Source organism: Ambystoma mexicanum, chromosome 2q, assembly GCF_040938575.1.
Source record: "Ambystoma mexicanum isolate Mex_15411 chromosome 2q, UKY_AmexF1_1, whole genome shotgun sequence".
Classification (NCBI taxonomy): Eukaryota; Metazoa; Chordata; class Amphibia; order Caudata; family Ambystomatidae; genus Ambystoma; species Ambystoma mexicanum.
Window position 1 is genome coordinate 1,299,428,820 of NC_090924.1, and position 23,182 is coordinate 1,299,452,001.

The following is a 23,182-nucleotide window of genomic DNA, read 5'->3' on the forward strand; positions in this document are numbered from 1 at the left end:
CAAGCTGTCGGCGGACGCGGACCTCCTCTCCAGAGAAGGAGGCGCCATCTTCCACCACGACCCGGCGTCGCTGAACCTGCAGGCTTGGCTCCTGCAGCGCTAGAGTTTGGAGGCTACGATATACCGGCCGATTGCAGAGAGGTTCTTGCAAAGGCCAGGGCGTCCTCGACTCTCAAATGCTACGGTCATAAGTGGAAGAGGTTCTCTATCTGGTGCCGAGCACAGAAGAGCCAACCCCCTACGGATTACGACCCCTCAAGTGCTGCCGTACCTGCTATCGCTGGCAAAGGCTGGGCTAGCCCATGCCTCCATTAAGATTCATCTGGCGGCGATCTCCAGATATACCAGAACCACAGGACGGACGTCCCTGTGGTCCCATCGACTGGTAAAAGAGTTTATGAAAGGACTGTTCCGGTCGTTCCCGCCGGTGAAGGCCCCGGCACGGGAACTTAACGTGGTGCTGACCAGGCTCATGGGGCCCCCATTCGAGCCGATGCACTCCACACCAATGAAGTTTGTGTCGTGGAAGACTGCATTCCTTGTGGCCATTACCTCCGCACGACGAGTGGGAGAGATCCAGGCCCTATCCTGCAAAGCACCGTACTTGACTTTCCATGCCTCGAGGGTGGTGCTTAGGACGCACCCCTCCTTTATGCCCAAGGTGCCATAGGACTTCCATCTTAACGAGCCCTTGGTGTTACCTGTTTTCTTCCCATCTCCTTTGTCGCCGGCCGAGAGGACTTTGCACTTGCTGGATGTGGCTAGAGCGCTGAAGTTCTACGTGGACCGCACAAAGAGTTTCCGGAGGACATCACAGCTGTTCGTGAACTTTGGACCTGTGAATCAAGGGAAGGCTCTCTCGAAGTCTTCTATTTCCAGATGGCTCTCCGGCTGCATCATGCACTGCCACCGGTTGGCTAACCGACCGCTGCCGGGCCGTCCGAGAGCCCATTCGACCAGAGCGATTGCTGCTACTAAGGCGTTCTTATCTGGTGTGGCCCTGCTGGACATCTGCAGGGCTGCTACGTGGAGGTCGACGCACACCTTCAGGTGATTCTACTGCGTCGATCGGGATTCCAGGGAGGAGTCCAGGGTCGGCCAAGCAGTGCTGCGCAACCTGTTCGCTTAAGGTGAGCCTGGTGAGGAGGTAAGAGATGCTTAATGTTGAGTTTTTTGTATTGCTTAATGTTAAGCCTTTTGCCACCCCCCGTGGTTGTGCATGTGTGTACTGCTATTTATTCTTGTATTCATGAGCATGTGAATCCATGCCAGACCCCATGCTGGAGAAGGAACAAATTACTTACCTGTAACTGTTGTTCTCCAGCTTGGGTCTGGCATGGATTCACATGCGAACCCTCCCGCCTACCCCTCTGCGGCTCTTCACTTGGTCATACTGCCACTTCACGTGCTGCCAAATCTGAAGATGGCTGCCAGAGGCGGGGCTTAGGTAGAGGGCAGTCATTGGCTGTGGTCAGTATGACGCAGAGATCAGTGATTGGTTACTACTACGGAAGACAGATCGGAAACGAAACTGATACTGATTTTTTCTTTACTGAGGATTCCCAGCCTGACGACAGGGAATATTCATGAGCATGTGAATCCATGCCAGACCCATGCTGGAGAACAACAGTTACAGGTAAGTAACTTGTTCCTTATCTCTGACACACAAATGCCTCTATGGTCAAAGCCCAGCCTTTCAAATGGATTGTGTCCTCCCACGTATTCCTCATCTTTGATTTTGTACATCAGCTTTGCTGCTTCGAAAAAAAAATTCCACACCAGAGGGCACTGTGCTTGATGTCGTGGCATCAATGTCCCTCGAGGGCTGCCATAGAGCATCAAACGCCATCCGCAGTACAAATAGCTCGAGCCGCGCCCGTTGGCTTCAGTTCCATTTTTCTGAAAGCTTTCACTTCGTGTGTTGAAACGGCACTTCAGTTTTCGTCAAGATGTCTTCATCTTCTAACCCGTCAACCCCAAAAACTGGCTTAAAAAAATGACAGAATTGCGGGAAAGAAATGTCCATCACTGATCTCCATCGCGTCTGCCTGTGGTGCCTGGGTCCCGAACATCGGACCGATGACTGCGGGTCCTGTCAGGCCATGACAGGAAAATCTCTTGAGGAACGCCAAGTTAAATTGGTGACGGGGAGGGAAACTTCAAAGGCTTCTTCGAAGAGGAATAAATACTCCGGGGAGTCTAGGGACGTGTCCCGGCATAAGTCGAAGAAGTCTCAATCGAGGAGACGGTCGAGAAAATCTTTGTCTTCTTCATCGAATAAGGCAAAGAAGAGACATCACCAACCTTTCTTTCTTTCTTTCTTTCTTTCTTTCTTTCTTTCTTTCTTTCTTTCTTTCTTTCTTTCTTTCTTTCTTTCTTTCTTTCTTTCTTTCTTTCTTTCTTTCTTTCTTTCTTTCTTTCTTTCTTTCTTTCTTTCTTTCTTTCTTTCTTTCTTTCTTTCTTTCTTTCTTTCTTTCCCCCCGCCCCAAGAAAATGGGAGGCTTTCAGAGCCTCAATGATGTGAATCTTCAAGAATGCAGCCCGACCCCCTCGAAGGAGTCACGCGATTACCATGTCCCAGCTCATCCGTCGGATGACAGAGCAAGGTCAGAGACTCCCAAACGCTCTAAAACCGGCGAGAAATCGTTGAGCGTTTCGTCTAGAGAACCTTCTCCGATACCTCAGAAAAAGAGCAAGTCAACAAACCTATCGGTGCCTAAATCAAAGGCAACGCCGGACAAAATGGCTTTAGGTTCCAAACCTTCATCAACAACAGTGTCGAAGGTTTCGTCGACACCATTCTCGACAACACCTTTGTCTAAGGCACCTTCACAGACTTTATCAATGCCAGCGTCAACAACATCATCGACTCCTCTGTCAAAGACAGAGTCAATTCCTGTAGCGTCATCAACGCCATTGGCGAAACCAATACCGCTGCCTTCATGGACTCAACCCACGGGTAAGATGTATACCCCTTTGCCAAGAAAAGACTTTTTCAAGTCTATGGGCCTCATTACACGGTAGGCGGTAACCATGGCGCTATTAGCGCCATGGTTGCCGCCAGTATTTTACCGTGTCCGCCTTGGTGGATGGCGGAATTACCGCCCTACTCCAAGGTGAGCGGGGGCGGTAATTGCCCATTCACCAAGGCCCTTCCTCATTCCCATTTTTGCCCCCATAGGGCATAATGGGAATGGGGAAGGCGCTAATTAGCACCAAGGTCCCTTTGCGGGTTCGTTTTTTAACGCCTAAGTACCAACCCGCAAAGGAACCTCGTAATAGGGTGGTAAGGGTTAACGGTCACCGGTAGCATTACCGGTGACCGTTAACCCTTACCGCCTTCCGCGTAATGAGGCCCTATGATTTCTGTTTATGAGAAGCAATCCTCTAAGGAGGATTCTTCCGCATTTGGGTTGAAACATGGAACAAAGAACGCTCCAGAGGAGTTGATTGACCCAGAATCGAAGATGTCTGATCTTTATGACTGCCCCCAGCCAGCTAGTGACATAGACACTTGGCTTGAACTGGAGTTTGACAAACCTGATCTAGCTGATCATGCTGATTCAGCATATAGGAATATTATGAATAGGGTTGTGGAGTTCATAGGCTGGAGCAGGAATTCTCCTACCTACGAACAAGATGACATGACAGATATTTTGAGCCAGGGCCCTCAGAAGGATCCAGTACTGCCTTTCCATGTAGCCCTTCAAAGGAAGGTCATGTCAAACGGGGAGACTCCAGAGTCTGGACCTGCGGTAAACAAAAATATAGACCTTCATCCATTGATCCAGACTATTTGACTAAGCACCCTACACCTGAAAGCTTAGTGGTCTAAGCAGCTACCTCCACTAGACAGTCTGCTTATCCCTCAATTCCCCCGGATAGGGATGACAAGAGGATTGATGCAGGGCTTGCAAGATTTTTTCTTCTGTGAAAAGGGAGACAAATCAGACAAATCTACCTTTGGCCTACCCCTAGTGGGCAACCATGTATCAGTCTTAGACAATCTCCTAGGGGGTGTGGATCACTATGCCCCCCCTGCTCTTGTATCTCAGGGCCTTTGTGCACTGTGTTACTCCTATCTTACTCCAATAAACACATTAACATAAGACACAAAGAAAACACATGAATCGATTCAACAATAGAAACACTTTTATTCATACATAGCAATACATGATGCAAACACTACTATAATGCAAATCTCGAATTTGCACCTTTTATGCTTTTGGTGCAAATATACCAGCAATACAATTACTATAAGCCTTACAGGCTTATAATGCAATTACTCTAATAGCCACACCATTCCTCTCCATTCCACACCATACTTCACACTCTCTCTCTAAGACAAACCCAGTCTGATTATCCCATCTATAGCTCTGTGTGAGTGTCTGTTCTAATTCCCCATGCACGTGTCTCATCAATACTCCCCTTTTCTCTGTCTGTTTCTACTCTCCCGTTAACTCTGCAACCAGCCAGTCAGTCAGGGCCAGGCCTCTCTCGATCTCTGAGTGTCAGTGTACCATCGCCAACTCCAACAGGAATCTCGAACTACCAGCTCCCTCTCTCCTCAGAGAGCAGACCAGCAGAGCGCAGCTACTCAAATCTCAGAGAACAGCTCCATCCAAAACTCCATCTCCAACAACTAGAAACTCCCAAAAGCCTCACCTCTCATTATACTGTTCAATGCCGTACACATATCCATGGTTGCACTCATTCTCTCTCTGTCATCATTTCTAAATATGAGCAGTGCCTAAATGTCTATGATGCATGTACTTGTACTTTTCAATCACTGCGTGTTCCGTCATCGTGACATTTCGGCCTATCTATACCATGTCTATGCCATGGCCACCTTCTGACTGCCTGCCTTACAAAACACCATCCTAGCATCATATTCCTCCATTCACTCCACTGAAATCCCTCTCTCCCTTACGCATGCAAAGCTCTCCCTCCATGGCGCTGCCTCCACCTTCTCCCTTTGTCTGCGAAGCACCAGCCATCCCTCTCAGACAAAGGTCATGTTATCTCTTAACTCATAACAATCTTCCGCACTCCGCGGCGCTTCTGTGTGTCTCATTCAGTGGAATGGCTTCATAATGCCAGCTACATGCTTTATATTCTCGAATGTAGGGCCTACCACATTCATACCAAGCACTATACTCAAAGCTCAATGCATATTCTAAGTACACACTCAATGCGTGTCTCTACTGCATGCATACATAATACATAACATATCTCTACATGTGTCTACAAATATAACGTGTTTCTCTACATGGCACTTAAAATATAACAGGCCTCATTCTATTGCAAATGCAAATAGCTACATATATGTGGATAGTGGAGGGGGGGCGTGGCTAGCCGCCATGTAGAGCAGTCAAGCTTTGTGTCGCTCCGCTTGATGCGGCCACTGATTAGCCGTAAACATTCGCTATAAACGTGAACATTTATTGAAAAAGCTCCTCACATGCCGACATCTGCCTGGGGCATCTGAGGAAGAGGTTAGAAGCGCTTGCCACTTGCCGCTGGGTCGCTACGATGGAGAAAAGAAAGGGGGCTACATGATAAAGAAGATGGTGGCCGCCGTGTGATCCGGCCCCCCGCTAGACCCAGCACCAAGACTACAGGCGCCGCGAGCCCGCCTAGATCCAGGATCATCCAGGACCCGCTGAGGCGATCGCACGCCCCAGGATACGTGCAGCGAACAGAGCGGGCAGGGAGCGCAGAGACCCGCACCATACCTCCGGCGCCCCCAAGGGCGGAAGGAACCGGGGCGGATGCCGAAAGGGCTGGCCACGGCTGGGTGTTTATGGGAGCGAGGGAGCCAAAGCCAGAAGCTCTGGCGGCAGACTGCACAGAGATCGAAGCCACTGCGGCAGCCCTGCACAACACGCAAGTTAACAATGAGAAGCCGGGGCCAGTGAACTGACAATCCCCGTCAGAAATTTGCAGGCACAGGGCGCAGCGCTGCGGTGAGAACACCGCGTACATCATCGAGCAGTGCGGGGTAACGGCCCTACGCACCCACAAGCGGGTCGGGCAGCGCACCCCGTGGCCCCCGCACGACAGCCCAGGGAGGCCACCGAAGATCCCTGGCAACTACATAGATGGCCCAGCAACGAACCCCTCTCCCGCCGAGATGACACTGAAGTGGCCTGAAACTCAGGCAAGCACACCTGGAAGCATCGCAGAGGCACCTGCGGTGGAGGGGTAAGGAGTTGGAGGGGGGGGGAGAGACATTGATAACCCCTGCCGCCGTCATAAGCCACGAGCCATCCATGTACCACCCAGCACCTGACTGCACGTAGCGGCATTGCACAGCCCGCCAAGACTCCCCGCAGTCACCGATGTTGGTCCCGGGGGAGGATGGCAGTGTGCTACACTATAGTGGCACGCCACTAATCATACGTGCTGGCCCCCAAGCGCCCCAATGGGCGACCAAAGACTACGAGCGCTTGATCTGCAACGGGGAGCCCCACGGATGCCACAACCCCCGCGCAGCCGATAAGGAGGAACACCCCGCAGGAGCCCCAAACCACAAAAACACACTGCTGGGGGCTGAGCACCACACCCCATGCGGGGCAGGCAGTGCACTGGGCGCTGCGCCACCCACAGCAGAAAAGCGGGGCCTCCACTGGGACTCACAGGGAGAGCCAGCGCACGGCCTGACATAAGCGTGGCTGAGGGGGTGATACAGGCCGTCCCCCTTTCTTCCTCGAACACCAGAGGAGTGCCTCCAGGACACCCCGCCAATTAACTCAAGAGAGGCTCACCCTGAGGACCCAGCACGACGACAGAGCGCTCCTATTCCTGGCATCACGTTGAGCCTTCCATGTCACCCGTTGGGGGTAATGTGCAACATAGCGCATAAGCAGAGCCCCTGGGGGTCCCAACGCGGCCCTGCCACTACGCAAGGCACCACAACCAACTCCACCAAACTGATAGAGGGACCAGCCGGGTGCGCCCACCCCCAGAGTAGTGACTACAAAAGGCGCTAGGAGTCAACACAAACAAACCACCATGGAGAACTTTGCAGCTACAGCGGCGCTCAGATCTGACGCCAGTACCACTTGCGTTGAGTCACCAAACACTGAGCCCCCGGAACCAGCGAACTCGCAGTTCTTGGAGGCCGTCCGGACCCTCCAGAAAACCATGGAGAGCAAAATTGACGCCATTGCAATTGACTTAAATCTTTTACGCCAAGATGTGTGCTCCATCGCCTCCAGAACAGAGGCCCTGGAAATCCAAGTGTGGGACAACACTGCATCAAAGACCCAGCTCTCGAAAGAGGTGGACACCCTGGCACAGAAGGTGAAAAATCTAGAAGACAGGGCGGACGAGGCAGAAGGGCGGGCCCGCAGAAACAATATTAGAGTCATTGGCCTACCCGAGGGTATCGAAGGCAGCGACCCCACTAACTACATCGAAGACCTCCTATTACAGGAAATCGGAGAGGTAAAAATCTCCCAGGGCTTCACCATAGAGAGAGCCCACCGATCCCTCGCCAAGAGGCCACCCCCTGGATGCCCACCCAGACCAATAATAGCCAAAGTGCTTAACTATAAAGACAGGGAAACTATCCTCGCCTTTTCAAGATCAGGCGGCTGCATACAAAAGGACTCCGCGAAGGTCGCCATTTACCCAGACTATACTTTACAGGTCCAAAGAAACAGAACCCATTTCTTTCACACCAAAGCTAGATTATAAAACGTGGGCCTACGCTACATTTTCCTGTATCCGGCTAGATTGAAAATCCTGCACAACACCAGAGCCTATTTTTTCGACACGCCTGCAGAAGCCACCGAATGGATGGACAAGAAGCAGATCCAAGACCTAGAGCTACAACAGCGGAAACCACGACAAACTACACCATGAGAAACATCTCTCGCACCCCCAGGCAGTGCATACCCGATACACCGAACCTTGTTACGAAAAGCGGCAACCTTAACTTGATTGGAGCCACTCGAGACACGAAAGGCTGCACAATAGACACCATCTGAGGCGAACCTACTCTTACCCCCAGGAACAGTTTGGGTAGTTTACCCGCCCGTAGGGCACCAATAGACCTAGGTCGAATGGAGCGGAAACGGGACAATCAGAATGAGGGGAACCTCGCTAGACAAGTGTTACCAAAGATTAAGTTAATGTTTAATGTTCAAAGGGAAGGGAGCCCCCACTTTGGGGACCCAGTTAAAGTTGCAAACGTAATGTACCAAGACCACCCATCGTAGAACTGTTGTGGAACACACGATCCCTCCCGAGGCGGCACCTCATCTGATCAAGCCAAGCGAGTGAGCCAGCCCTCTGGGCCACCCTTACGCCTACATTCAGACTCGGAACGTGACAGACAAGATTAGAATTATGTGCTGGAATGTCAGAGGCTTAAACAGCTATATCAAACAACACCGCGTCCACACATTCATGAAACGTCATAAAGTCAGAGTCGCCCTGCTGCAAGAGACCCAGCTAAACGCAACGAAGCTAGCCACACTGGCCAAAGCATGGAAAGGCACCCTGGTGGGCTCCACATACTGCACCTACGCAAGGGGAGTCTTAATATGGATAGCCCCTTCTGTCCCCATCAATCTGACCAACACCAAATGCGACAATGAGGGCAGAATGGCCCTAATACAAGGCACCATTGAAGGAAGGGACCTATGCTTGATAAGCACCTATGCTCCTAATCACGACGCCACAGTCTTCTTCCGATCATTGTACACCGGCCTAAGCCCATGTAGAGAAAGCACAATAATTTGGGGGGCGACCACAATTGCACCCAGGACCCCTGCATCGACAGATCTGTTAATAAACATGTCCACCCATCTCCGCCTGCCAAAATATTGAATGCCCTGGTGTGCCAATTTGCCTTGAAAGACCTATGGAGAGAACAGCACCCGAACACCAGAGCCTACTCTTTTTACTCACCACCACACGTGTGCACACTACAATCAACTACATTTTCACCAGTGAGGAACACTTAGACCAGTTCGATGATACACAATACTTAGCCAGAGTGCTTTCCGATCACTCCCCCCTGATGACCACTTGGACGTTTATGGCACCCAGACCCCCATTGCCTACATGGAGATTCAGGAGCGAGGCACTGTTAGACAACGCCTTTTGTGAACAAATCAGGCAGAGCACGTCAGATTACTGGCAGACCAACTTGGACAGTGTTCAACACATAAGTACGGCATGGGAGGTGTACAAGGTGGTGATGAGGGGGGAAAAGATAGCTGCCACAGGTGGGGCTCAGAGATCCATCACGTCCCGGCTAAAGTGCGCAGAAGACGGTTTGAAAGACTTAGAACAAAATAACATCCCAGGACCCTGCCCACATAAAAAAAACAATAGAGCTTAAACAGGCTTGCCTAACACACTGGGAGGCATTGGGGAAACTAAGCTACACAAAGTACGTCGAAAGGAATCACGCCCTGGGCGACAAACCGAGGAAACTTCTAGCGTGGCTCTATAAACGCGAAACTCCCAGAAAACCCATTTGTTTAATCCAGGACACAGATGGACAGAACATTCACTCACAAAAGGAGATTAACTTAGAGTTCAAAAAGTACTATCAAGCCCTGTACTCCGACCCTACACCACCCACTGACATTGAAATAGAGGATGTCCTCGACATCAGTAGCTTGATGGACAGATAGCCGAGACCCTAGAGGGCCCCATCACCCCTGAGGAGGTTACGGTCACTATTTGATCGCTCCCTTCTGGGAAGGCACCAGGACCCGATGGACTCCCAGAAGAGTTTTATAAGACGTACGAGACCATACTCGCCCCTCTGCTGTCTCAGGTGTACAATGAAGCATATGAACTGGGTCGCCTTCCAGATAACGAGGGAGGCGGTCCTCATCCCCCTGTTAAAACCCAACAAAGACAGTTTCGAATGCGGTTCATACAGACCGTTGTCCTTGCTCAACGTGGACAACAAAATACTGACGGCGCTACTAGCAGGGAGACTAAGAAAGGCTATCCCTCTCTTAATTCACCACGACCAGACAGGGTACGTGCAGGGCTGCTCTATCACAGAAACCTAAGGAGGTTGCACCATGCCATATATAGCACGGGCAATTACCCAGACAAATACGCGGTGGCATCTTTGGACGCCTCCAAGGCATTCGACTCAGTCAGATGGAAATTGCTCAACGCCACGCTGGCCAAGATGGGAATAGGGCCGTCCTTCCTCAAATGGGTCAAACTCACTTATACAGACCCCACTGCCAGGGTACGCACAAGCTACACCTTCTCTGACAAATGGAACCTCTCCCGGGGTAGACGACAGGGATGTCCCCTTTCCCCCATGCTCTACATCTTAGCTGTGGAACCAGTGGCGGCCTACCTCAGGCAGGAATACGGCGATGGGGGCATAGTAATTGACGGAACGACCCACTTAGTCTCCATGTATGCGGACGACATGATTCTTTACCTGAAAGACCCTGAACACATACTACCCTTCATACTCGAGACATTAAATGGGTTTCACAGATGTACTGGTATCCAAATTAACTATAGCAAGCCATGCCTCTACCCCGTGGCAGCCTTAAGTGGGTCAGAAGAGAAGCACCTTCCGCCTCTTGCCCTTAAATGGGAACCCACATCCTTTAAATACCTGGGTATTCCGATCCACCGGGACCCCAAAACTGAACACATGTTGAACACATCAAAAGCGAAAGACGGCCTGGCCAAATGAATGGAATTCTGGAGCAGGCTACTGCTGTCGGTGGCGGGCAGAGCAGGTCTCCTTAAAATGGTGGCACTACCGAGACTCCTTTACTTCTTCACCAATGTCCCGTACAACATCCCGCAGCCGTTCTTTAGGGACCAAAATAAACTCTGCAGAAAATTCCTATGGTCAGAAGGTAGACAGTCACCCTGGAGACTATGCAAAGGCCGTATGACAGAGGAGGCCTCAAGGTCCCTAACTTCGAACTTTACTATATAGCTGGGCAACTGAAACATGTGATCCAGTGGATGGCGGACGACGCCACAACCGACACTCGCCTTCTGCTGCCCACAAACTCCCAAAAGCTACTCGGGGACCTTCTCTGGACCGAATCAGGATCCAAACACCAAGACTCATACCTAATCCGCCTCGGAACTCAGATATGGAGGCGCGCCTGCAAAGCCACCGGATTAGCCGACCCTTACTCCCCACAGATACCGATCAGTGTGCTCATGACATCCAGGCCTGATGATCGGAAGGTGATCAGGCATACATGCGAGGCGTACGGCGTTGCCATCCTGGGAGACCTGGTAGACGTGCAGGGTATCCTCACGTTCACTGAACTCCAGGAGTCCACAGGGATATCAACTGGACAGTTCCTCCTGCACAGAGCTGTAGCAGAAATACTTACAAAACACTGGCCGGAAATGGAGACCCTGGACACCGGGCACGAGGGCATAGAAAACCTATTGAGCGCTGCAAAGAGGGGGACACGAAACCTCAAGGCGCTATGAAACGTTGCTCACCTTCACCACGCAGCAAAACCTCAGTAGCAAGAGCAAATGGGAACACGAACTCAACACACAGTTCGAAGACAAAGAATGGGAAGCTATAACACGCTATCACAAAAAAACATCCAGGAATACCCGCCTGCAGCTCATACAATTCTACATACTCAACAGAGCATACCTCACCCCGGCCATCATCTCAAAATTCAGCAGGACAGGCGCAGAGACGTGCCCCAAACGCCTGGAACCCCGAGGGGGCTGGCACACATGTTCTGGGGATGCCCGGAAATTCAAACTTTCTGGACACAAATCAAAGATAGGGCGGCGGAAGCAGATATCGCACTGGACGTGCAGACTCCTAGGGCTTGCATCCTAGGCTCCTACCCTAAAAGTAAAAAGAATAAGCCTCTGATCAGACTTAAGGACTTAATGTACATTTTGGCAAAACGATGAATCGCCATGGCCTGGAAGAGCCCCAGAGCCCCTAGCGTCGTAATGTGGTGGGAGGACCTCCGCAGATGGACAACAGCCGAAACAGGGGCATGGGAGCTAGCACAGTGACAACAAAAGATAGACACCTCCGCAGACTTAGTACAATGGGTGGCCATGACAACGACCCTATTCTACGAGAAAAGGGAAGGCACTTCGGAGGAGGAGTTGGACAGTCCGCATTAATCCGGCGTGCACAGAACAAAATGGTTTTGGTCAAGTTGGGAGGGAGGGAAAGGGGGGGTTTGTAATCACAGCGTTATTGCTGTCGAGTATTTATAAGTTTGTATAAATCTCTTGGAAAATAATAATAAAGTTTAAAAAAAAAAATATGTGGATAGTGGATAACTAATCAGGATGCAATGACGGATAACTAAATAGGAAGCAATGATGGATAACTGGATCCCTAAATGGGTAATGATTCTCTAACAATGAGTAATGATTCCATAATAATGGGTAATGATTCTGTAATGATAACAAACCAGGCTTCTCCATACTATCCGGTTTTACACTTCGAGCAGTATGGCTTTAAAATCAACCGATGTTACTTGTACCCTTTCGAGGTTTACCTACATCCCGTTGGGACTGTTAGCATGGCGGCTCAGCACATTCCGTAAGGCGAGGAACGAGGCGGCTTCCTGGCTATTGTGAAGGATGGAAAGAAAGCAATAGGGGAATGTTTCCAGTCAGGACTGGACACTGCTGACAGCATCAGCAGGTCCATGGCTTCTAGCACCATGCTACGTAGATTTGCGTGGCTGAGAAAGTCGGGCTTTGCACCGAATGTGCAGGCCAGGTTACTCAATATGACCTTTGACGGCTTGAGGTTGTTCGGCAGCAAGGTGGATGAGAGTCTAGAGAAGCTGCAGACTTCTAAGGCGGTGGCTAAGTCACCTACCGCCTCCATACGTCAACCTCAACAACAGTCCTACTCGGGCTCATCTTCCTGGAGGGGTCGTCCTTTTCGTTTCTATTTCTCAGTTGGAAGGGAATGAGGACAGGCTAGTCAAAGAGGACAAAAAAGATTCCCTTGTGGTGGACGAGGAAAGGGTGCTAGATCAGCCCCAGCAGTCCCTTCAGCCGCTGCTCCAGCTGCCTCTAAGCCACTCTGAGGTCTTGACCCACAAGATCCTGGTGGGAGGCAGAATCTCTCAGCATCTGAACGAATGGTGGGGCATTACTTCAGATGCTTGGGCACTGGAAACAGTAACCCAGGGTTACTGCCTTCTTTTTGAGAAAAGACCTTAGGATCATCCACCGGGATACAACTCTCAAAATTCCAGATCTGCTCCTTGTCGAAGAAGTTTTAACCCTGCTAGAGAAAGGTGCAATAGAATATGTACCTGTAGCAGAGAGGAGCAAGGGTTGGTATTCCCCTTACTTTCTCATTCCCAAGAAGGACGGAGGATTGAGACCCCTCTTGGACTTAAGAAATTTGAAGAAGTTCAAGATGGTAACCCTTTCTCAGATCCTTCAGGCTCTCCAACTCCAAGACTGCTCGGTATCATCGGACCTTCAGGATGCTTACTTTCAATCCATCTCAAGCGCAGAAAGACCCTGAGGTTTGCGGTTGGGAGTTCTCATTTTCAATTTCGAGTTCTTCTATTCGGGCTGACCTTCGCCCCGCGGGTCTTCACCAAACTGATGGCGGTAGTGGCAGCAAGTCTCAGGAGAGGGGGGATTCACGTCTACCCCTACCTGGACGATTGGTTAATCAGGGTTCGTTCACCCAAACAGCCCCATGAACATCTGCAGATTTCCTGCCACTTCCTACACAGACTGGCTTCTCCTTCAATTACAAGAAGCCTCATATGATACCATTCCAAAGACTCCAATGCATCGTAGCAGTCCTGGATACTTCTTCTGGGAAAGCCTCGCCTCCTGTGGTGAGAGCTCAGCACATTCTGCAGATGGTAACAAAGTTCCAGTATGTCCAACATCTGTCGGCCTTCGATTTTCTGAGGTTGTTCTGCCTCATGGCATCCTGCATTTTTCTGGTGCCAGAGGCCAGATTGAGAATGAGATCTCTTCAGTGGGCCCTCAGGACTCAGTGGTCCCAATTTTTGAGGAATATGTCAGATCTTTTGCAAGTTCCAACCAGAGTGGCTCAAGATCTTCTATTGTGGGCTTGCAAGGACCATATTCTCAAGGGAGAATCTTTTTTGCAACCATGGCTGGAGATAACGGTAGTGACGGACGCCTCACTCACGGGGTGGGGAGCCCACACTAGCGATCTGACAATCAGCCGTCGTTGGTCTCCATCGGAGTCCAAACTACACATCAACCTTTTGGAGCTGATGGCAATCAGACTAGCGCTGAAGGCCTTTCTGCCCTTTTTAAGGGGAAAGAATGTCCTGATAATGATGGACAACACAGTAGCCATGTACTACCTCAACAAGAGAGGAGGCGTAGGGTCACTACCACTGTGCAGTGCAGAGAGGCAATGCAGCTCTGGTTCTGGGCAATACAAGAAGGAATCTACGATCAGCAGTTCACCTAGCCGGAGAGAAGAACACAGCGGTGGACGCTCTGAGCAGGCAGAGCACAGTTTCCCACAAGTGGGAACTAGCTCAAGAAGTCCTTCAAGAGATCTTCACCCTTTGGGGAACCCCTCAAGTGGATCTGTTTACGACCAAGGTCAATCGGAAGTGCAGTCAGTAGTGCTCAAGGGAATTTCCTCCAAGATGAGCTCTAGGGGACGCGTTCGTAGTGGACTTGGAATTTCTACTCCTGTACTCGTTTCCTCCAGTACCCGGGATTCCTCACGTAACCAGGAGGTTGAGAAAGTTCAGGAAAACCATGATCCTAATTACTCCAGGAGGACGTGGTACCCGGACCTTCTGGACATGTCAATCAGCCCTCCAATACGTCTTCCACAAAGAGAGGAACTTCTCTCACAAGAGCAAGGTCGGGTTCTCCATCCAGAGGTCAAGACACTCCGCCTTCACGCATGGTTTCTGAGAGGCTGAGATAAAAGGATTGGGACCTCCCGGTCGACGTAATGGAGATTTTGCTTTCAACCAGAAGGCCAGCAACAAAATCCTTGTACCGGTGTTGTTGGAATAAGTTCAGTAACTGGTGCAAGGATAAGAATGTGGATCCATTCCTATGTGGCACAACTATGGTGCTTTCTTTCCTGTCACATTTAGCCAATCTGGGGCTTCAGATTGGTAAAATAAAAGGATACCTAGCAACGCTTTCCATCTTTAAGCGCTCCTCTGAAGAAGTGTCTTATTTCAAGATACCATTGATTGTACCATTTTTGAAGGGTCTCACTAACGTGTACCCTACAGTCCCATTCCATGTCCCTGTTTGGATCTAAATTTAGTATTAAAATTCCTTACATGCATTCCATTTGAGCCTTTGCATTCTTGTCCTCTAAGGCTTCTCACATTGAAAACAGCCCTACTAGTGGCTATTATACCAGCCCGCAGGGTGAGTGAGTTACAGACTCTCTCTTGGAAGCCTCCTCACACCAATTTCCATAAAGATAAGGTAATACTCAAAGTCAAACCTTCATTCCTACCTAAGGTAGTCTCTGACTTTCATTTGTCTCAATAAATTACATTGCCATCTTTCTATCCTCCCCCCTCATGCAGGTAAGGAGGAAGAAAGGCTTCACAGGTTGGACCCAATAAGGGCTGTCAGCTTTTATATTTGTAGACTTGCAAAGTTTCGACAAAGTGACCAACTTTTCATTGGATATACCAGCCACAAATTGGGCCTGGCAGTAACAAAACAAACCTTATCCAGACTGATAATTTTGGCAATCGGAGAATGTTACAAACTGGCAGGTACAGAACCTCTAGATGGGCTAAGAGCTCATTCCATTAGCAGCATGGCAACTTCGACAGCTCTTCAAAGCGGTGTCCCGGTGCAGGATATCTGTGTATGCATACACTTGTGAAACATTATTGTTTAGATTCAACCTCATCCCAAGGAGGTCTTTTTGCTAAGGCTGTTCTTCAAACGGTCCATGATTAGAGTTAATGGATACTCCCTCCTCCAAATGTTCACTGCTTTGGGAGTCTATCAAAGATGAGGAATACGTGGGAGGATACAATCCATTCGAAGAACAAGTTACTTACCAACTGGATGTTCCTCCCACGTATTCCTCATCGTATTCCTCATCGACCCTGCCAGCCTACCCCGCTGTACAATTTAAGTGAATTACACTCTGTGTTCCTTGAGAGCTTGCGGTCTAAGGGTACGCCTGGTCAACTTCTCAGTTGAGAATATTGAAAGGACCGAAGTGAAGAGAAACTGGCGCGGCTCGAGCTATTTGTACTGCGGATGAAGTTGACGCTCTACGGCAGCCCTCGAGGGACATCAACGCCACGACATCGAGCACAGCGCCCTCTGGTGTGGGATTTTTTTTTTCCCGAAGCGCAAAGCTGATGATACGAATATCAAAGATGAGGAATACCTGGGAAGAACATTCGGTCAGAAGAATGTTACCAGTTGGTAAGTAACTTGTTCATCTCTATGACAGGCTGACTTGGCTGCCTGTCCGAAGGCTTTTGAGGTAAAACAATACACATCTTCTGCTCGTGCCAAGATCCAAAGTGGCCTTGGTCAGCCAGGGGGGCTTTTATTATGCTGCACGCAAGTGCTGGAATACCTTACCTCCAGCTCTCAGTGGCTGCATCTCTCCTTATCGCATTAAATGTGGATTGAAGACTATTTTATTTGTGTGATCTTTATGATTAGCTCTTGTAGATTCCCTTGCTGCCTCCCAAGACTGATTTGTGATGTTTTTGTGTTGCATGTTAGTTTGTTATCTTGGCGCTCCTATGCCTTCGGGCTGAGTTTTAACACCTTACAAATAAAATAAATAAATAAATAAATACAAGGCTCGTTCAGCACCCTCAAGCCATAATTTCAGGTATTGTAAGTTTTGACTGTATCTAAGCGGTCGCACGTATAAAAAGGTCTAAAAATGCTACCACCAAAGGTTCGAACACCAAAAGTTCGAACCTTTGGTGGTAGCATTGCAGGTAACTAAAAAATAAAATAAGACTGCGGGCGCTGCGGGAGTGTCCCCCCAACACCCCGCTCACTATACTGTGTGGTACACTTTACTGTGTGGTATAGTGAGCGGGGTGTCTCCCGCAACACCCCGTCACTATACTTCATAGTATAGTGAGCGGGGGTTGTGAGGGTAACCCCTGCAGCCCCCGTAAAAGAAAAAGAAAAGGACCCTGCGGCACTGGTTACCGAACACGGAAGTGAAAGGGAACCAGCGCTGCAGGGACACAGCGTGAAGAAAAAGGTAAATGGGGTTTGTTTAGGTTGGTGTGTGGGTGGGGGTGTGTTGAGGGTGTGGGTGGGGGGGTGCCATGGGTGTGTTGTGGGTGTGGGTATGTACGTGTGTTCGCATGTTCGCATGAGAAAGGTGCAAACTTTTGGTGGTTCGCACCTTTCTCATGCGAATTTTCCGGCCGTGGGCAAATCAGCCGCGGTCAGATCACGTAGATCCTAATTTCAAATGTCATTTTGGGTTCTTCAGTTACTGCAAAATCTAATGGACTGATCATCTCCATTGTCTCTAAATAAAGCAGGTTGTCTTTATCTGTGTCTCTTGCTTCGTGTGGCAGAAAAGGGATCACTTGGTGTTAAAATGGGGACCTACGTACCTGTCTCAATTTAAATGTAAGGTCCTGGGAAAGCATTGCCTGAAAATCAATGATTTTATGTGCAAGGTTTTGCTCTTGGTGTACATTAGTTGATGTTCTATTACACCATGGAGACTTAATACTTCAACTACAAAGGCCTAAACAATATCTTTATCTTTGTGCTTGTTTAGGAAGTTCAAAGCAAACCCAAACCTGGACCCACGGATGACGCTCCCCGAAGGGGTCCGGAGTCTCTATCTGTTGGACACCATGATATCATCACGGACATTGCCACCTTCCAGACAACACAAGGCTTCATAGTGACCGCGTCAAGAGATGGGATTGTGAAAGTGTGGAAGTGAGCCCTACACTACTCTAAATGAGATATGAAGATTGGCCAATGGTCAGAGGTGTTATACTAAACTTCCATACAAAGCAACAAATGAAATCCTTGAGAGTTACTGAGCAGAGGTGTTCACGAACCGTAATGGTGTTATTGTCATTTGTGTGGAGCATAATTCCTAAATCTGATATTCCCTGGAATCGGCTTGCCTGCTGTGATAGGGCTGCCAAGAAAGACAGACTTTGGGAGATTACTTCGCTTTTCCTGGACAGTGTGCTTAGCACACACAGAGACTCATCCTTCGACCTTGAAGTTGATTCCTTTAGTCCTACAGAAGAGAGCACTTTATTTGTGGAAGTGGCGAAAGTGACAAGCATGCACACCGAGGAAGGAAGGTGTACAACCATATTTCTGAAAAACAGGACTAACTTTTGTAGGCTGCGTGACATTGAACGCCAAGTTTGAGTGTGTGTTTTTAATGTGAGAAAGCACTGCCTGGAAGAGAGATCAGAATTCTAAATTCCCTAACATGTTTCATCTCTCCTAATGGTTTGTATTTTAAGGGGAGCAAAAAAGTATGATGTAGAAAGGTGAGGCTTATTGCACTTATGTCCTCCTGATATATTAAAGTAATTATATTATTAAACCCAAAACGCTACTCAGACATGTCTTTTATATTTTATTTGTACTTTATCTTCCGTTATCACAACAGCCATCATGTGTTTAGTTTTCTTTTTGACATCTGAACGTGATGCTTTTTAAAGTGACATGTCCTAATGAAGAATTACCAAAGAGTTGTGGTGTTTTGGTTTTCAACGTTGTTCCATACATGTTATTGTATGCCGTAACCGGCCTGTAATTGATGTTGCTTGTTAGGAGTCCACTGCGGCAGGCATGTTTAGGCCTGGCAATGGATTTGAACGAGTTGTGAAGCCATGTAACGGTTAAATCTTAAAATGTGTGCCAAGCTAGATAAGGAACTATATGATACAAGGAGTAAATGAAAACCTGACAAAAAGAATACAAATAGCCTCAGTGTGAAATGAAAATTAATTTTAGTGAACATATTGTACGAAAAAACCCAGTAATTTGCAGTCTTTATTAATGGTAGGATCAATGCAAACATTTTGTCTATACCATTCAAGTTTCAGAGACACAGGGAGGCTAGGCTGTTCCAGAGGGAGGCCCAGCTGAAAAAAGAGATCTACCACCAACTCGTTGCTTGGAGAAGCAACTGACCCTGAGGGAGTTGGAAGTGGAGGAGCGAAGAGCTTGAGTAGGAAGGTATTTATGAAGAGAGAGTTGAGGGTATTGAGGATCAAGGCCCCAGAAGGCCTTGTGGACAATGCAGGAGATCTTGAACTTAATCCTTGCAGCCACTGGGAGCCAATGCAGAAATGTCAGTGCTGGAGAGATACTAGCCCTGGGCTTGAGGCCAAGGACAAGTCTCACAGTTCTGTTCTGCGTGAGTTGCAGAGGGCAGAGAGTATACGCAGGCAGATTTAGAAAGAGGCTGTTTCAGTAGTCCAGCCTAGAGAGAACCAGAGCTCTAGAGACAATGAGCTTTTGGGGGAAGGAGAGGTTCCACATTTCAGAGAGGTTCGACATTTCTCCCGGTAACCGGTCTGGAGGACTTACCAATCGTACCAAGGCTTACCAATAGATTTTGCCAAGCCAAGTACTTTGGGTGAGTTACCAGGAAGTCTATGCAATTTATCAAACTTCTCATAGAGTGCGTATTTGGATATCGAATCCTGATCCCCTACACTATTTGATCGATATATAGATTCTAGCCGGATTATCTATCAACATTAGGCTACAGGTATAAATACTGTTTAGAAAGGTGTCACACTCTAGTGCAAAACACTCAAGTCGTTTAAATAATTTGTTAACTAGAGCAGAATGGCAAATGCCATTATGAGAATTGGGCAAGTGAACAAGCAGTTTCTTATTTATATTTAGTTGGCCCCAAAAAATGCATGACCTCCAAGACCATATTTCCAGATCGTGTTTTAGCACAACATAGGGTAAAGCTAAGGGAAGGCCCAACAGTTTCTTCCAAAACATGTCCTCTTTGGCTTCTAATTTGCACCAGTCGAGATTACACATTTTGAAACCATAAAGTATTGAGGGAATCACTTTGCCCAAGGTTTTATGGTTTTACTTTGGGAAAATAGTGGGGCCGGTTTCGTTTTCAACCTGGCATATGATGCCTTGGTGGATAATTTGGAAAAGACAGGGAAGCCTAAATACACCAACGTGTCAACCTCTTTAAACTTGGCGTTTATAAACCATTTATAGCCCTGCTTAACTTTAGATTGCTTTGTGACCAACATTGCTGATTTTGGAATTCTCAGGCTCACATTGTTCCTCCACAAAGAAGAATAGAGACAATGTATGGCCCGTTGCAACCCAATTGGGTTTCAGTCGAGCAGAATAATGTCATCAGCATAAAGTAGAGAGGGGACAGCAAACAAGCCTATTTTAGGCTGGAATAATCTGCATATTGCCAATTCCTATACAAAGCCAGTTAGATGGAGATCACAAAGACGGGGAGCTAAAATGCATCACTGTCTAAGACAAACCTAGATTTTTAAAGAAGCCTCCAGATTACCCTCTAAATCCTGGAAAAGATGTCCAAAGAATATTAGCCAGTGCGGGTGCAGAACAAGGCACTGTAGCAGCAGATGGAAAATGGTCTGCATTTTTGACTGGTCATTACAGTATCGGCAAATTCTCAATTATTTTTTAATCTTTTCTCTCGCCCCATAATCTCCTTAGTCGGGAACAAATTGAAGCAAAGCTGTAAAAATTGGGAACTCCAAAAAGCCCTTGGAAACGTATGAAGGATATATGGAAGGATTCCTGATGGCCTTACTTCCAGCAAGATACTTAAATGCGTCCTATATTTGACCTCCTGGATTGTTATGATACAGTCAGATCCCAGAGCTTTTTTTTTTATTTATTTTTTTATATACCTTTTAACAGGTCCTCCATCACCATCTCCAGAGTTGCATCGTACTGCACCATGTAGGTTGCACATCTAGTTACCCATTTGTTAAATGAAATGTTGGTCTTATTATCCTTAATCTACTTCAGCCGCCACCAAATTGAGAATTCTTCATCAGCCACAATGTTTCCTAAAAAGCCCAAACATTTCCAAACCACACTAATATTAATAGAATACTACGCCAATTCATATCTTATTGCTGATGTGGGGACTCCCTTTGGAAAGTTAAGCATTAGTTTTCCAAAATCCACCTTCTAGGCAGGTCTAAGGCACTCTGTTAGCAATAATGGCTATACACCATATGTAATTACAGGCACCACCTTTTTTTTTAAAAACTCTGCCACCGAGAGAAATGAAAAATTCCCAAACTTGGTATTCGTTTTAGCCGCTTGAACTGTGAGTGAGATTATCATTGTTTTCTTGTGATTGTAAACCACTTTCGTATTGGTGTCATCAAAAAGATAAAAACCCAAATACATGAAATTGGAGACCTTTCCCAGGTCAATATTTTCTTTTTTTTTTTTTTTTTTTCCAAACACTTTATTAATTTTCACAGAACATAAATAACATTAGTAAAAGTAACAATGTTCCACATTCAACAAAAAGAGTAAAATATACAGTGTAACAAAAGCATCATAAACAGTTCAGACCATAAAAGACCAATCCAAGTGAAACACAATCAACAAATAACATTAATACAGAAAAGACAACACAAACACAAAAACAACACGAAGGACACCACAAATGTGAAGAAAGGAAGAAAAAAAATACTTAAAAAAAGGGGGGGAGGAGCCCCATCAACTGTACCAACCCAATCTGCACGTCAATCATAAAGAGCCATAAACGGACTCCATAACTTCATATAATCCTCTTCTCTATCCTTATTACGAAATGAAACTTTATCATATTGTGCCAAAATATGCAATTCCGTCAGCCAATCATCAACCTTAGGTCTTCCTCGTTTTCCAAACCCTGAGTATTAACTTAATCGCCACCATTATGGCCCTGTCAATCCAGCAAGAATGCCTCTTAGCTCTACCACCTCTATCTTTATGGGAAAGTAAAATAATATTTACTGCCGACCTCCGCAAAACCACAGCAAAAATCAAATCAATCCTGTCAATAACTGCCGTCCAAAACTCTCGCACTCTCGGGCAATCCCATAGTAAATGCAATAATGTACCTCTATCAACATTACAAAACCAACATAAATAGTCAGGTCGTAGCCCCAGTTTAAACATCTTAACCGGAGTCCAATATAACTTCCCAATAACTTTCTGACGAATTAAACGAAAACACATATCAGGTCCCAAATTCAAACCAACCTTCAGAACATACTTCCAATCCCATCAGAAATATCATCCTGAACATCATCCGACCAAATTTCTCTCAATCTAGACCATGCACCTTGGAGATTTTCATCAATAGGCATAAATTGCATATAGGTACGTACACTATATTATTGACCTTCTTACTAATCTCCGATTTTTTCCCAATAGAACCATCAGCCATTTCTATTCTACTATTTATCAAAGTCACTAAAGACAAGTACCTATTCAATTCACTCTGCCTCAAACCGTACCTATTCTTTAATACCACAAAACTCAACAACCGGTCTCCTTCCATCACATCCGCCAGCCTCAGAATTCCTTTTTTTATCCAGCTAATCCAATTCAAACATTTATTGTCAATCTGCAATGCGGTATTATGCCATATTAAAGCATCAGGACTGAAACCATAACTCATTCCATTGTCTCTAAACCACCCCCCCATCACCTGTCTAGTTGCCACAATTGGAAGTAACTTCAATTTCTTTTTTGGTAATTTATCCATACTATATATGGTCTCCATGGACACAAGTTTCCCTGTCCTTGCACAACCAAATAGGTTCCTTTACATCCCAGTCCCTAAAGTAATATGAACTTTTTTTTAAGTAAAAAGGCCTTATAATATTTTATTAAATCAGGGAAACCAAATCCCCCATCCTCAACCTTTTGTACTAGCATATATTTCGGAACCCGAGGTCTTTTTCCAGGACCCCACAAGAAAGTAAAAAAAATATTTTTCAACTTTTAATAGCTGTTTTTTAAATAACAACAACGGGATGGACTGGAGAACATATAAGATCTTTGGTAAAAGAACCATTTTAATCGCATTGATCTTTGCCCACAGATTCAATGTCAATCTCTCCCATCTCTTAATCAATAGTGACATATTCGCAGTTACCAAATCCAAATTAAATTGTAGCAATTTCTTCAAATCCCCCTT

The 23,182-nt window shown here is 47.2% G+C and overlaps 1 protein-coding gene across 1 annotated transcript in view; it reads left to right on the forward strand.

Annotated features, from left to right (window-relative positions):
• PIK3R4 (phosphoinositide-3-kinase regulatory subunit 4) overlaps positions 1 to 18,557 on the forward strand; it is a 1,130,409-nt gene extending 1,111,852 nt beyond the window's left edge. The window contains exon 20 of the mRNA XM_069648735.1: positions 17,753 to 18,557. Within this exon, the coding sequence (XP_069504836.1) occupies positions 17,753 to 17,923 (171 nt within the window). The 3' untranslated portion in view covers positions 17,924 to 18,557. The remainder of the gene's footprint in view (positions 1 to 17,752) is intronic.
• Positions 18,558 to 23,182: the final 4,625 nt, after the last annotated feature.